General features: G+C 42.5%; 1 protein-coding gene across 4 annotated transcripts in view; it reads right to left on the bottom strand.

Moving 5' to 3' along the window:
* The window catches only part of VLDLR (very low density lipoprotein receptor), a 29,038-nt gene that overhangs the window by 5,840 nt on the left and 7,276 nt on the right, over positions 1–15,922 (bottom strand). For 2 of the 4 annotated variants that reach the window (XM_044756611.2, XM_014846751.3), the window contains exons 2-12: positions 11,631–11,750; positions 7,895–8,017; positions 6,374–6,496; positions 4,347–4,718; positions 4,120–4,242; positions 3,911–4,033; positions 3,336–3,455; positions 3,108–3,233; positions 2,437–2,608; positions 1,601–1,819; positions 586–704 (exon numbers count right to left, since the gene is read on the bottom strand). In XM_044756611.2, the coding sequence (XP_044612546.1) occupies positions 586–704; positions 1,601–1,819; positions 2,437–2,608; positions 3,108–3,233; positions 3,336–3,455; positions 3,911–4,033; positions 4,120–4,242; positions 4,347–4,718; positions 6,374–6,496; positions 7,895–8,017; positions 11,631–11,750 (1,740 nt within the window). The remainder of the gene's footprint in view (positions 1–585; positions 705–1,600; positions 1,820–2,436; positions 2,609–3,107; positions 3,234–3,335; positions 3,456–3,910; positions 4,034–4,119; positions 4,243–4,346; positions 4,719–6,373; positions 6,497–7,894; positions 8,018–11,630; positions 11,751–15,922) is intronic. The other 2 variants (XM_070496093.1, XM_070496094.1) reach the window with 1 other exon arrangement.

Raw genomic sequence — 15,922 nt, 5'->3', positions numbered from 1 at the left:
AATGTCAGTGTGTGATAAGTCAGGACTGCTCTGGCTTCCACTTAGAATATCTAAGGAATCCCATATTCTACTCCATGGTTCCTTCTTCAGCAGGGGTTCTCACCAGGGTCCCACAGACTGTGTGAAGCAGCATGCAGAATCTGGACCCACATTCACTTTGGCGGACTAAAGGAGTACTGAAGATTCTCAAAGTAACTGACTTAAGAAATGTTACTTACATGACAGAATTATTAAAAGAGGCTAGCATTTGTTGTTCTCTTATGATCCAAGAAAACTCTCATAGGCCTGCAATTCAGGAACTGCTAAGGCACCTATGCTAGGAATATTGAGGATGAGCATTCCCGAGGCCCAAGATTCACTGGATTTGTGTCACATATTAGGCCCAAATGGACAGAAAAGCTAATAATTATAGAGCATGTACTTTGCTAAGTCCACCATTCCACTTGTGTTACTCAGCTACCCTCATCCAAAATTCCTACTCTAGAAGGAACCATTGTCCGCCGTGGTCCAGAATTAACTATGGAGATAACATAGAACTCTCTGAAGACAGCTGGACTGGGGTCAAGGAAGGACGAACATACATACCAAGTGTAATTCCGTTAGGCCATTGGATGTCCGCTGTCACCAGCGGCCGTCTATCAAATCCATTCATTCCCGCTTTTTCTATTTTAGCTGGTTCACCCCAGTCTGACCAGTAAACAAAGCTGGGAAGAATTAAATCAGAATAAGCCTCAGTGGTTTAGAAGGCATAACGTTGTAGCTTGAGACAAACGTTCAAAGAGTAAATAGAAAACGCTAGGGATTGATTCTCTAGAGACAAACAAACACTTAAAGAGTCTAGATTACGGTCTGGGTAAACAAAAGTTAACACTTAGAATTTACAAGCTCATTATTAACTCTATTAACCTATGTAAGTCTGACATTTAAATTTCAGCCCCAAGTCACAGGTTATATATTTCACTTATAAAAGACCAATTCTTTCTGGGGAGTGAAAGAGGCCTATCTGTGGAGCTTTATAGGAGGGGCTGGCTGGCTGTGTCCTAGTGAGGCTTCCTGGGGCCCAGCTGTGATTGCCACAACCTTAGTCAACTTCCTAAGTTGCTTTTCTATATTATTTAGTGGCAAATTTAGCTAAGCTCCTCAGTGAAATGTTTGTAGAGAGGTCTGTTTATTTCAATTGGACTTTCAGACCACCTGCACTTTTAGAGGAAAGCCTTAAGGTAACGTGTTTCCCCAAATCCCCACAATTCAGGCCAGTCCTTAGGTTTGATCATCCAGAGCTCACCTGACAAAGCACTCCGACAAAAATTAAAAATCATTCGTGTAGAAGCTTGGGGGGGCATAAGGTTCAGATACAGCTTTTGGTATACATGAAATCAGAAATGTTGTTTCGTTAAGGTCAACCAGCAGTCATACTGCCCTGGGAGGGCCTGTCATACAGATGCTTACCCATGGCACCACTGACATCTGGAACCAGATAATTCTCTGTTGTGGGGAGCTAAGTCTTGGGGTTTCAGTACTACTTCAGACATGAGGAAAGCTCCTGGCCTGGGCAGATAGCATCCAAAAGGCTACATGATGAAAAACACAGAATACAAACCCAGATAATGGGTCCACAGCTATGGAGGCGGGCTCTCGCAAGTCCGAGTTAAACAGGAACTTCCTCTTGGTTCCGTCTAGGGTAGCTACTGAAATAGTCTTAGAAGCCGCATCAGTCCAGTAGATGGTCTTGTACACCCAATCAACAGCAATGGCTGCAGGATTATAGACATTGTCGATCATTTTAACATGTCTACCAACCTTGTCATCAATTGAGGCACTGAAATAGAATAGGTCACAAGAAATTTAAGAGTTTTGATACCATCAGAGCCTGGAGAATGGACTTTGTGCTTACAAAATGGTCAACAACTTTGTTCAGAAAGAGCTCTAGTAACACCACAGCTTGTCATTCAAATTACTTAGCCATGCTGCTTGAGGATACTAAATTAATAATACTGTAGGTTTTTTTAGTGGCTGGTATGTATCCTATATTCAAGAACAACACACTTCTAAGGGAAGCTATTAGTTTCAGCAGCCATCATCTGAGTTTCTACAGCTCCTATTAAGAAAAATCTGCCACTACCATTTATAGTTGTAGCAACAATGAACAGTTCTCAATTAACTATAGAGAATGCGGAGGAAACATGAGAAATTAAGATGTCATCTGTTCTAATCTTATAGCTACAGCCATCTTTTATTTCATAGACAATTGTTAGTTTCTAATTAGGAACTGATAGTAATTTAATAGTTAAAGAATCAGCATTTAAATTTAATATTCCCAGGTAATAAGATGCTAGATTGCAGCTAGAGACAAGATCAACTGCTTCCAACCTTCCCACAGGCCGAATGACCCAATGACTTATATGCCAAGACACTCGGAATGGAAGGGAAAGTTACCTGAAGATGGCCTTTTGGCTTAGATCAGCCCAGAAAAGTTTCTGAGCAGCAATGTCAGCATCGAGAGCCACGGTGTTTCTTAGCTGTTCAACTAGTTGGATATATTCTTTCCTCTCTAAGCCAATCTTCCTGATATCTCTTCGATTCGTGAAGATCAGACTTGGCTCTTTGCCTGCAAGACAGGAGTCAGGTTTATTTAGTTTTGCTGTGAGAAGGTAAGGTCCTTCTAAGTCACCTCCTCCCAACAGAGGAGCTCTTAAAAAGTGAAGGTGTTGCCGAACACCTCAGGAGTGCTCTTGCCGGAGTCCACGCCCCTGGGACCTGCAAGCACTTCCTACTGTTCAAGAAGGCAGTCTTGGGGTCACAGCATTTGACATAGGGCAGTCGAGGAATAAGTCACTTATTTGAATTGCACTCAAGTTTCGGAAGCAGAAAGTAAGCAAACCTGGTAGGTATTCATGGCATCAGATGCAAAAGGAATGACCAAGGCAGGTGTCTGGGGAGAACGACCTGCTATTTATCCTAGGATACTGCACTGGGAGGTTAGTAGCATTGCTCTCAAGTACTATTTTAATTTCATGTTTAGTTTGACTGTTGTAGTCACTGGCTGTACCTTTCATAAGCACTTACTCATAAAGGTACCAGAGCAACACCAGTCCAAGTTCATTTACCTACTGCCTTGCACACGCCAGTGGCAAGATCCATTTGATAGCCACGACTACATTCACACTTGTAACCGCCTTTTAAGTTGATACAAATTTGACTGCAGATTCCCGGATTTTGGCATTCGTCAATATCTAGGAGGGAAATTAGAATTAGTCTTGCTGTTCCTCTATCTTACTAGATATTTACTGTCCTTTCCCATCACCCCCGGGGTTAGGTTCTCTTCTTTGACTCACCTCCACAGGTTTTCCTATCTATCAGTTCAAACCCAGCTGCACAGTCACATTCGTAGCCTATCACTAGGTCTTTGCAGATATGGGAACATCCACCATTATTAACCAAGCATTCATTCACATCTGAAATAAAAATGTAGTAGAGTTACTTGACACCTGGTTCCAAATTGACATTTAGCCTATTACATTTAAAATCCAGGTATTTGTGATAACTTATCTAGTTAGTCTAGTCAAACTCATGATTTTTCCAAGATCTCATTACTTGTTTTATAAATATGCATCACAGAGCTTATTGGGGGAATAGTAAGCCTGATCTCTTTGGCAAGTTACCAGTTGGTTAAGCGGTATTTAGTCAAGTTTCTCTATTGCTGATCAGTTACTTTTAAGAAGGTAAAACTATGAGCAAATTTGTCACTGCTTGGGCTTTTAAGTCATAAAATTTTACTCTTAAGCCTAACAATTGAACTTAGTTCATTAAAAGTAGTTGAACCAGGTATTATGCAGGGTCTAAGCAGCATTAGCTGCGCTGGATCTAATTCACCTTCCCAACTCTGTGCTCAAGCAACCCCTTCACTTACTGCATTCTTTCAGGGGCTCATCACTCCAGTCCCTGCAGTCCTGCTCTTGGTTACATACTTTACTGATGTCTATGCACTCCCCGCTTCTGCACTTGAATTTTCCAGGGCCCAGGCACTGATTAACTACAAAGAGAAACACAGAAGAGAGATTCCATTAGTGGGTCTGGTCAGAGCACTCCTCCAACTAACCCACAAGAAGAGACCCTTACCGTTTTTGCAGTTGACTTCATCAGAGCCGTCGACACAGTCTCGGATCCCGTTACACTGCCTGCTGCCATGGATGCAGCTACCATCCTCACACTCAAATTGGTCAGGTCTGCAGGTTCGAGAAGCTACAAAGAGGGAAGGAATACCATGGAATGAAGCCAGCCAAATTGTCCCCAGTTGACACATGGAAGAGAAACAAATATGCCATACTGATGAGAGAGCTACTTACGACAGTTGACTTCATCGCTGCCATCTTTGCAGTCAGGATCCCCATCACATCGCCACTTCTTGTGGATGCACTCGCCGGAGCCACACTGGATCTCGCTGGCCGGGCACTTGGTGTGTATCACTGGCTGGCGGCCACACTGCTCTAGGGACTCATCTGATTGGTCCGAGCAGTCTGCATCATCGTCGCATACCCAGCTGTTGGGGATGCAGGAGGAGGTGCTGCACTGGAACTCGTGGGCGCCGCAGGTGGGCGGAGCACAGTCCAGCTCATCGCTGCCGTCGTTACAGTCATCCTGACCATTGCATACAAAATTCCTGGAGATGCAGCGGCCACTGGAGCAAGTGAACTCATCAGGGCTACATGTTATGTTACCTGTTGAGAGAGAGGATGCCCCACTCAGAGTGTATCAGGATTGGTCCTTTCAAGACTCTTGTCCCAAAATCTAACATGCAGATCTTTGATCACGAATCCTAGCTTTCTAGCTTAATTTAAAAGCTGAAGTGGAATTATATCAATATTCGAGTTCATGGAATACTAGGAAACAGTCTCACATGAAAAGATGCAGGGACACTTGAATAAGAACAGAAATAAAGGATCCAGAAAATAGTTGAAATTAATTTGAGATGAGAACCACAATTGACTCTTAAAGGGACAGTGAACAATAAACTATAACAGAGTTTTAGCAGAGGCTGAGTTATCTTTAAATAGATATACTGCTTATCAGACCAGGCTACATCATTAGCTGACACTATCATGCATCAGGAATACAGGCAAACACATACTCATAATAAGCATTATGACACTATGGCCAAAAAGAAGCCATGACATTATACCACCACCTGTGGTTCCTTCTCTTTCAGTCCTTCAAAGGAGGATCAGGAAGTATTAAGACCTGGTTTTTGAAAGGCACTGCTAGGCTAGAATCACAATCTAGCAGCCAGATATACTTATAAATGATAAGCTAGTCAGGCTAGGCACTTTGTACTTTGACTCAAATTCCTGCCAAATGAATTAAGGTCACAATTTGGTGGTAATGAGGGTGGAGACCACGACTCTCTTGGGAAGCAATGTCTACGTTTAAGAGGGAAACACTTGGCAGCTCCAGGGCTTACCAATACATAAAGCTCGCTGCTAGGATTGAACACCAAAACTCACTGGACTAGGTGCAGTGGTACTGACCTCAGAAGGGGATTTCTACACACGAGACTGGCACCTCAACTGCAAGTGCCCTCGGCTCGCTTGTACACTACTGCATCAGGAGGCCTGTGCTTGTCAGACACGGGAGCTGTAGTTTTAGAGGCCCTATAAAAGGGCGGTAGCTTGAAAGAACATTCAAAGCAATGTTTGTTCAAGCTAGAGATTTTCCCAGGGCCTCACCTTTAACAGGTAGCATTTTATGACGCATTTTCCAAGATCAGAAACATGAAAGGATAGGAAACAGAGTTAGCTTTTACAGTCACGAACTGTGACAGGAGACAAAAGTCCCATCTGTTGGGGAGAATTTTCTTTGGGTATCTGCTAGCAGGACGTTAATGAACACTTCTGTCCCAGTTTAACTTTTGGAAAGGTTAAAATAGAACCTAAGGGGCTAAGAAATGCTTGTCTAATACTCAAGGCATTTATTCCAGTAAGCAGATCCAGTTTAGAGCTCAGAATGTGTTTGCTAGCTCTAGTCCTCCTCTAGTTTTACTGAGCCAAAGTGAGGAAGGCTCATGAACTATGTCTTACCAGAGACAGAAGCCCAACTCCAGCTTCACTGAACTACTTCTAAATATAAATGCCTTGAACAACTTACCTTCTTATTTCTATTTGCCTAGAAGAAACACCAAGCTCAATGGTCAATTACCATGTGAACTTCTTTCAGAGATTTAGGGCAGTTAGGAAGTACAAGTAGTTGAGCAGATAGTGAAGTCACTGAAAAGTGAGTCAATGTAACTGTATCTCCATGCTTAAGTTCGCTTCCCCTGCCCACCCTTCTTGGAGAGAAAGGGTCTTTGGGATAAGCCACTCAACACTGATCTTCTTACCACAGTTTTCTTCATCTTCTCCACTGTCACAATCATTTTCACCATCACATCTCCAGGACACTGGGATACACTGAGTAGAACGGGCGCCACAGCTGATTTCATTTATGCGGCATGTTCTCATATCTGTTGATGATATACAGTCTCAAAAGAGCCCTCCAAACTCATCGGTGCAAAGCTGCTGCTCCTGCGCTGCCTGGAAGTGCTCACACCTGTAACTCAGCAGCCTGGCCTACTGGTGACATGTGACTCACTCTCTGAAGCCTGGGTAGATCCTTCGCCAGCTCCATTGCGTAGAAGCCATGCCAAACTATGCTACCTGGCAGTACACCTAAGAGCCTTGACTGTGTTACTCCTTCAGGTTTCCGTGGTTTGCTCAGTTCTGGCTTTTGTTTTACTTGGCATAGTTAGGTTTATTGGCTGGCCTGCTCCTGGACCATTATTAATCTGTGGGCTATCAAGTGGCATACCTAGATATTGTTACTTAATCCCAACTTCATTAAAGGCCAGATAGTCTAACAACTATAAAGTCTTCCCTTGCCCAGATTCCTTTACAGCCCTCCTTCATAACCTCCTTTAGATTTACATCTCAGAAGTAGGGACATCCTCTAATTCTTGACTTAACTGGGTCATCCTCCACTAAAACTTGGGGCTGAATCTTTATGGAACCTGCCTTAGTGGTTAGCTCACCTACCTTACCAATGTTCTTATTACTCCCCTAACTTCTTGCCTAGAAAACGGAAATGAACACACGTATCTTTCTCTCTGCTTGATCTTTTTGTAATCGTATTCCAGGCCTAAAATTTGTTCATATTAGACTTCCACTTAGCACTTCAACAAGCCTCTACTGCCTCAAAATGAAATCCAAGACTTTCTTCACCATGACATTCGAGTGATCACAATTTATCTGTCCCAAATCATCCTCCTCTATGATCTCATAGACTTTCTCCTGAGTATCAATCTAAGGATACAGACAATATTTACATGCCTATGAAGTTTCTCGTATTTAAAAACCAGCTGTAAGCTCCCTGCTTTAATAATTTTAGGTTACATGTTTGTTAAAAATCACTATATCATCCTATTTCTAGCCATTTTACCACTTCAGTAGATTATTTTCATAATATAAGAAGCTGTGCATCTAAAAGCTTATACTTGGCCCATGGGGGACCCTTACATCTTGACTTAGCTTCCAGGACCAGAGTACCATCTGCTCAGAGTCATTATTATCAAACATTTGAAATCTATGCACCTAGTCAAGGAGTTCTTAGTCAAATCTGCTGGCTTCAGTCTTAAATATTCAATAGTGAAGCTACCCAAGAGAACGTCAGTCTTGTTAGACTAGGGAGAACATTCTGTAAAGGATACTGATCAACTGTTAATGACTTGACTGACCTTGGAGTCAGCAAGCCTGCACTTGCACTAGGCAAAGGAAAACTAACACCAAGTTTTAGATTAAGCAATATTTAGAGCTATGAGACACAGAACAGCATGGAAAAGTTCAAGTGCAAAGCAAGTCACACTCACGGCACTGTTCTGGGCTTTCATCAGAACCATCCTCACAGTCAGGATCCCCATCACACTGCCATCGGTTGGGCACACACTGGCCATTGTTGCACACGAAGTCAGACTCAGCACACGTCTTCTTCACTACAAAAGTTTATTCACAGGGTTGAAGTTGAAGTCACTTACCCAAGAGTCCTATATTCCCACTGATGGTAAAACTGCATTTTGATATGTTTTACTCTAAAAATAAAGCTGAGTCAATTAGCACTTAACTGCCAATATCCAGGAGAACCTTAGAAAAATCTTTTTCTCCTTTTAAAGGAGGAAGGTGCTCATTTGAGAGACTCAGAGGATATTGAAGTCAAAGTAAGACAAAGGTTGCCCATTATCTTACAACCCAGGGATACCTCACAACTAACTTTGCCTGTTTTACAATGTTGAGTTAAGTAATAGCTTCAGTGTCTTCATGGATTTCTTCCAAGTCATTCAAGTACGTCATTAGTTTACTAGCCAAACATTCCTTCCTATGACTGGATCACAGTATCACTGTTCTAGGGGCATCTCTTAACAACACACGGGTTTAGGGTAGAGAGAGAAGGCCAAGCTCCAGTACTGAATATTGTCACCCCTACAGGTCTACTGGGGCAGAGGAATCCACTCAGTAAGAAAGAGAGAAAGCTGAAGTCTGAGAATGAGAGAAGTCGTATTTAGAATTCAAGGGGTGGGCTAACATCAACCAGCTAAAAGCCATTGAAGCTCCTGTGGAAGCTGCCAATATCCATAATTGACTACCAGAGTTAAAATGGCCTAAGACAAGGTATCAATCCTCTACTAACTCTTACTAAAGGGCAGTAACTCTAACTCTTAGAAAGGGCAGGCCTTTTCTCCTACAATTAGGGTGTCCATGCAATTTGTTGTCCAAACTGAGACCATCTCAGGACAAAGGGGATATTATTAATTATACCAGGAAGATAAGCATAAAACAAGATTGTCCTAAGCAAACCAGGCAGCTTGGTCACCCTACCCATGAGGAAGTCAGAGAATAAGAAGAGTCTTGATAAATAACCACATAGGGAATTCTAGGCTCATCCTTCTCAGACTACATTCTTCTCTGCCCATGAGCCTATACTTTCTACCTGAATTTCCAGTTTAAAACATTCTTCTCTAACAAATATTCTGTAATGGCAAATTAGCTAAAAGCCAACAATTTTTGCTGAAAAATTGAAAGGGACCACTTTAAGTCAGGGGTTTAAGCTAGGTACAACTCTCAGAGTTTAAAGTCTATCAAACTAGTCACTCTGATTTAGCCTCAGGTATTGTAAAGGAGGGAGATAGTGATTGTAGTCAATTTCTAGAACTCAAGATGAGATGATGAATTACGACGATCGGCCAAAGATTAATCTCCTTGAACCAAGAACACAAGAATGGCCATGTTAGCTCTTAGATTCACACCTGTTTCTAAAATCACTGAAATACTGGAACCTCAGTGTGAACAATTTAAGCCATGTCCAAGGCCCATGTTCTCCTGAGCATGTGGAAAGATGCCAGAGGGTCTGCAGAGTTAATTGCTGTCACTCAACCTGTGGCAATCCTCAGAAGTTGCAAAAGAGGGAGTAGGGGATGGTTGTAAACAGACAATGTGATTTTAAGGATTATAAAATGTTACAGGGATAGAAAGATTGGCTGTACTACAAAGTGTGTGAGCAAAAGATAAATCGGGACAAATTGCTAGAGTTCATCTCTCTCCCTTCTGAGCATAGACCAAGAGGGTCAAGAAAGGCTATTTGAACTGGGCCTTGAGAGAGAGATAGAAATTTAGATGTGCCACAGGAGAAGAGAACTACCAGTCACATACTTAGGGGATCTAAGTTACTGATTAATCAGCTCAGCCCAACGCTTACAAAAGAATGAGTTACTGGGACCCATAGAAACACATGGCTTGTGGAATCTAAGGTGAAGTTGACTAACTATGCTAGTTGACATGCTTGAAAGAAAGCCCTGCTGAAATTGTAACCAAGTTCAATACCAAGAAGTTGGAGAGGAAAAATAGGAAGTGGCTTTATAAGTTTTAAGTAATTGTGTAGCTTTTCCCTTCTGCGGGGAACATTTCAAAACAAGCATCAGAGCTTCCCTGAGCAATGCTCCCACTTTCCTTCTCTCCCTTCACACCTGGAGGCAGAGACAAATTCTGGCCAAGAATATATTTAACTTTTCCCACCTTGCGTGATCTTGATCGTATATGCATCTACCTCCTCACCTTTTCCAAATCCTAGAATTTGGAATCTGGCTAGAGGTTACTTAGGCAGAGACTATTTTAGGAAAAGTCAGTGATGACTCCTAAGATGACCCAGGTTAGTTTCTGAATTAGTCAGACAGTAAAAGACGACTTCCAAAACAATGAAGACAACGGCTACTTTCTAAGAAAAAACAAAGGATTTTGCTAAACATATAGTTTAAAGAAGAGGAAGAATTGTCACTTACACCAAGAGAACAGTTGACGAGAGAGGCCCTTCTAGTGAGATATTTAGTGAGGGAATTATATTACCTAGGTAACTCAGAAATAGCATGGAACTCAACATCTTGTAGAGTAGATGAAAATCTTAGTGTTAGAATGCAAATGATGGAAACGTGTGGCACAGGAGAACTATTCTTGCTCTTGAAACTGGAGATAAGTTTCTTCCCTGAGACTGTAGAATGGACTTCCTATGCTTCCAAATGAGCTGCTAAATCCACATATTGGCATGCAAACAGCCATGATATTGTTCTGAGAAATCAAGCATAGGACAGTCTGCCACGATGTTTATGCTATAACATTTTAGTAATGATGCATAAAGAAGTAGGTAAGGGAATAACAAGATGGCAGTTGATGAAATCTACATTTAGCTTCTATTTTTCTTCTGTACTTCTGGTTTGTATATAACATCTTATAAAAGGCAAATGACAAGGTTATCACTGACATTCACACACAATATTGTTTCAGGATTTTTACAATACAGAACAAAGGGATCATAAAGCAATCTTCAGCATGTATTTGAGGTAACCAAATGCCATCTTGACATGTAGTTCTCAGTTGTTCTGGCTGACATGAAGTTATATAGATTGCACAAATAGTCTTTTCTCACAATGATCTTTTGATAGATGCTGATCAATGGGTATGCTGGTATACCCCCATTCTCTTGGGGAGAGAGTGTCTTTCCACTCTGCCTAATGCTTTAGAATTAGCATCTACTGTAGGCAGAAAATTAAAAAAGAATCCTTATCCGATCTTTGATTTGTGCTGGCTTTTAGTTTCTATGCCAGGAGTTAATCAACCCATTGAAACTTTAGGGTTTCATGCTGTCCATGGCTTGCTTTCTTTTTTGGAATCAGAGCCATTTGAGAATCAAAAAAAGAAATTTTTCTGTTCTGAGCAATCTCCTGTCTGTCTCTACTTCTGGTTCTCCTCTCCTTTCCCTTAGCTTCCTATACCAAGTGTTTGCCTGATCTAAGATAAACCAGGTCCTGTCATTTGAAAGGAACTCCACTTTACCTTCAACATTCCATACTCAAGTTGACAACTCTATGTCAAACTTTCAATTATATTCCTTGAGACCAGAAAGTATAGAATCTTCAGATTGTGGTTCAAACCAATTCTTGGAAGTGGATTCTATTTTCAGAATCTTGATACATTTGTAGGCACTAAGGTAACATAGTCACAGTTCAATAAAATGCACAAGTCCTAGTAAGGTGGCAAGTGAGACTGTTTGACTCTACTCACCACAGTTCTTTTCGTCACTGCCGTCAGCACAGTCTTCGTCCCCATCACATTTCCACAAGAGTGTAATACAACGGCCGTTTGTGCACTGGAATTGGGAGGGTTCACATTTGGCTTTTCTTCCTAAAATCAGGAGGGAACACTTAACCAAGCTGGGATACAAAGGTAGTGAGTTAGAGAGGCAAGTTACCCAAAACCTATGCATAGGGGTCCTCTCAGAGGGACAGCTGCAGACTCAGCAGGCTGTAACATGCTAGGGACCAGAGTTGGGTCTTAGGGCAATGACTGACAGTAATTGAGTTCTTAGCTGGGCCCACACCATCTAGGTAAGACTAGATTTCCCAGACTCTCTTGCAGTGAGGCATAGCCATAGGACTAAGTAACGGCTTCTGGCTAACGGAATGTAAGCAGAAGCGGAATATACAACTTCTGGGAAATATCCTTAAAGGGACAGTGAAGCCATTTTCTTTCCCTTTATTCCTTTCTAGTTCCTGAAAATAGGGCGTAGTGGCTGGAATAATGATCTTGGGCCAACGGAGCCAGACCAAGATGAAAGGAACCTAGATGGCCCAGAGACTTGACCCTGGACTCCTTTCTCTCATTTGTTTAAGTCACTTGTGTAGCTATAATCTCATAGCGAAATCCTAATCCTTTAGTGGCATTTCTTGTCCACATTCTATACTCGTTATTTATGAATGATGCTCCTATGACAAGCAAACTAAAGGAGCTTTAGAAGGGGTAGCAAGGAGTGAGGAGAAATAAAGGTTTAAAATATGGTTCCTCGTCTTAGAATGTGAGGTCTAATTAGAAAAAGACATGTTTACAAAACGGCTCCAAGATAAGATAAAAAGCATCAAGAAGGTACAGCTAAGAGGTAAGGGGAGAACATTTTTAAGGCAGTGATGGGAGAAAAGCAAAGCGATGTCGAGCCACAGACCTGGATTCTGTTTCTCTGCACCTGTTTTCCTCCGCTCAATGTAAGGATATTTAATTCACACGATGGTATGAAATAATACTTGTAGGTAGGCCTCTTAGGTTTTTTGCCTGGCATGGGACAGCTAACATTCAAGTGTTTCCTATCATTAGCAAGTCTGGAGGATGCGATTTCTTTGAGATAAGAGGCAAAGATCTGGTTGCTTAATGCAAATACACCGCAAATATCGGACAAAACCAGTGGTGCCCTATAGCTCATGCGGATTACGTATGGAGGCCTTCCACGCAGAAAGCCTGCCGACTTCCTGCTACCCTTCAGCATCAACAGCTGTGGCCTGCTGGCGGAGGAACAGATGCTCCAGTGACAAGCACAGACTAGAACTCTTGTGTTATGTACACAATACTCTACTTGGCCTCCCTACTACTCCCTGCTGTTTCGGAGCATTCTATACTTTGTGGCTAATTCTCCGGAAGATGAAAATTTGGTCCAAGTCAAGTTTACCATACAGGTGTGGTTACATTCTTAGATACTAAATGGATTGGTTTAAAAACTTGATGTACCACTTTGCTCCTGAGAGTCTAGTAAAGCTAGGACCCAGATACAAAGCAGTATGATTCGATGGCATTTCCTACCTATATTGCATACTATTCTTTCATTCCACAAGTATTTTATTGGGTATAAGATACTAGGAATTGAGAAGGGGGACTGAGGGGCGGGCAGAGTTTGTTGTCAAAAGCACCACCTGCTAGTTTTTCTACTGCAAACCCAAGATGAAGTACCTGGCCGTCTCCCGCCCTCCCCCCATTCTCTCTGAGGTCTCAAAATAGTCTCAATATTCTCAGCACTGGGGGTACCTGTTCCAGGGGCTCTTGGCTGTAGTTCTGTATCTCTACTACATCTGAGGACTGTGGGGGTGAGAAGAATCTACTTTGAGTACTTTATTTGAAAAGTAGAAAAAGAACAGTTTGCAGTCAGAGAACACAGATAAAAATATACTTGGAAAGAGTCACGTTGCAGTTTGGATACTGTGAAAACGGAAAGGCTCAATTTTTCAAAGGTTTTAGTTAGCAAAGGTTGTTCCGTCAAAATGAGACAAAAACATTGACGCTGATATCTACATTGTCAAAAAGGTGACCCTATAATCTGGCTTGGACAGGGACTTCAAAAGCAGGTGTCAAGAAATGGTTTTCCACTCTAGGGTTAGGCCTGGAAGATCTCCTTAAAAACGAGTTTTGAAGCTACAGATTTTATAGACGTTCAAGCTGCCCTGGGATTAAATATGGGCACATAACATGCCAAGGCTGATGTTTAGTCCACTACCGCCTTCAAGAGGGTCTCTGAATGGAGTTGTAACGTACAAGCTTATCAACAATAATAAATGATATTAAAGTCCCAGCAATGCTGCTTCACAAGACAATGTTGAACAGGCTCAGGAGAGACAGACACGTTTTCTTAGTGTTTATTCCAATGTCATAAGACAAAAAGGAGTTTAATTTCTACCTTTTCTCATCTCAGATGTTTCCATCTGACCCAAGCTTCTGCCTGGCTGTCATAAAGCTGTGTTTTACCATGTCACACACATAACTCTCCATAAAGAAGAGGGAACAATTGGGGTTAGGAGTGGAGTATGCTCCTAAATGTCCCTGCTTGTTTAAGAGAGGAGTGGGCACGGTGGGTAAGGCTAGCGCGCTTTATCATGGACCCTCTAAAGAGAGGCACATAAAGACCTGAAGCTTTATGGCCGTGTCTCTTAGTTTCACAAGCACTTTGGGGATTGCTACTGGGCAGAGCGCGCTCCCTAATTCTGTTTAATTCCCTGCATGATGCAGTGCAGCAAGAGCTCAGACACTAAATTGAGACCTGAGCCATCTGACAGCAACTCTGGGTTTTCTGTCCATGTTTCAAAAAGATCCCCCCTTTACACCTCCGGTGCTCAACTGGGAATGCACAGGGCTCCAGGAGAATTGAAAGCACCAACGAGTTAAGAAGCTTCTGCTTCCCAAAGCTTTGGGGATTACAGGATTGTGGATGTGTAGTCTATTTCCATCCATGACAGTTAAGTCTCAAGTTCAGGATTACACTTTTAGAAAGGGAACAGGTTGAACTTGAAATCGTCTACACTCTAAGTTCTTTTAATTCTCAGGCTCAGCTAAAGTCAAGGATGCCTCAAAAAATAACCTCAGAAGTAGAAGTGCTAGGTAGTCTATAATCCAGAATCTATCTGCGCAGAAAGGTGAAAAGTTGGAGTAAATGTGATTTTTAGTGGGTTCCTCAGAGCCATCGAGTTTCACAAGATTGCCTTAGTGCCAAAGCGGGTGGAAGTCGGGGGAAAGCCATGGCAGCGGGCAACTGGGTGTTCCACCTGTTACAGCCAGGAAGGCTTGACTTTGAAGACTGGAGTTTTGTGTAAGAATCTGAAAAGAGTTCTATTGCTTTAAGAAATCAACCGTTGGACTAGATCCAGTTTTCCTTCCAGCGCTAATCCTCAGAATGAGTATCTCTACCCCTTTGGGTAGGTGGTTGGAAGTCACTTGTACCTAGTCGCATATGTGGCTGTTTAAATTTTTAATGAACGGATGCCCGGAAGTGTCAAAGAATTGCTTGTTTATACTGTCGCCTATACAGATGGAATCAACTCTGCAGACTTACTTCAAGGCGCCCATGTCCCAGGAGCCTTGCTTACCTAAACAGTTAACGCTGCTACCCAGACATGTTGGCAGTTCACTGGCTCCAAGAAACTCAGGGTTTTTAATGCATATAGAAGTCAGCCTGCTGTTGTCTAATTGTCCCTGCAAGGGTTAACATGGAAGAACAATATGTAAGCTTCAGTGAAAATCTGCACAGACCTTACAGTCAAAACCAAGCCTTCAAAGTAGGCTACAAGTTCCCCTGCAGGGCTCCGAGCGGCACCTTTGCAGGAGCGCTCCAACAGGAATGCCCAGAATATGGAGACGTTTCTGAGTATCAGGCTCAGACACGAACTTCAGCCTGCACAGAGGGACTCACGCTGCCACACTGCTGGGACTAGCAGGGCCAAGTATTCAAATCTCTCCCGCCCCTCCTCAAGGCTGGGGCATGCGGGTGTTATCATCTGCTGGAATTTCTTCAGTCCATTTGTTTGGGCACTTCTGGGGCCGCCAAGGGCATTTATTTTTAGTCGCACTCACTTCTACTGCTTGCCACTTTAATGCCAATCTTTCTAGTCAGAGGCTAAAACTGGTTTTAGGACAAGCAGATTTCCAAGTCAGCAAAGACGTTTTCCTACAGGGAAGGAGTTTAGCAAGAGGGTCTAAGGAAGAGGGCCCAAGCTGTCAAGCACAGAGGTTGTGTTCTGGCCTTTAAGTCAGCCTGATACTCTGTA

This window comes from Equus asinus, chromosome 23 (genome assembly GCF_041296235.1).
Source record: "Equus asinus isolate D_3611 breed Donkey chromosome 23, EquAss-T2T_v2, whole genome shotgun sequence".
In the NCBI taxonomy this organism is placed as follows: Eukaryota; Metazoa; Chordata; class Mammalia; order Perissodactyla; family Equidae; genus Equus; species Equus asinus.
This window is presented reverse-complemented; position numbering and strand designations above follow the sequence as displayed.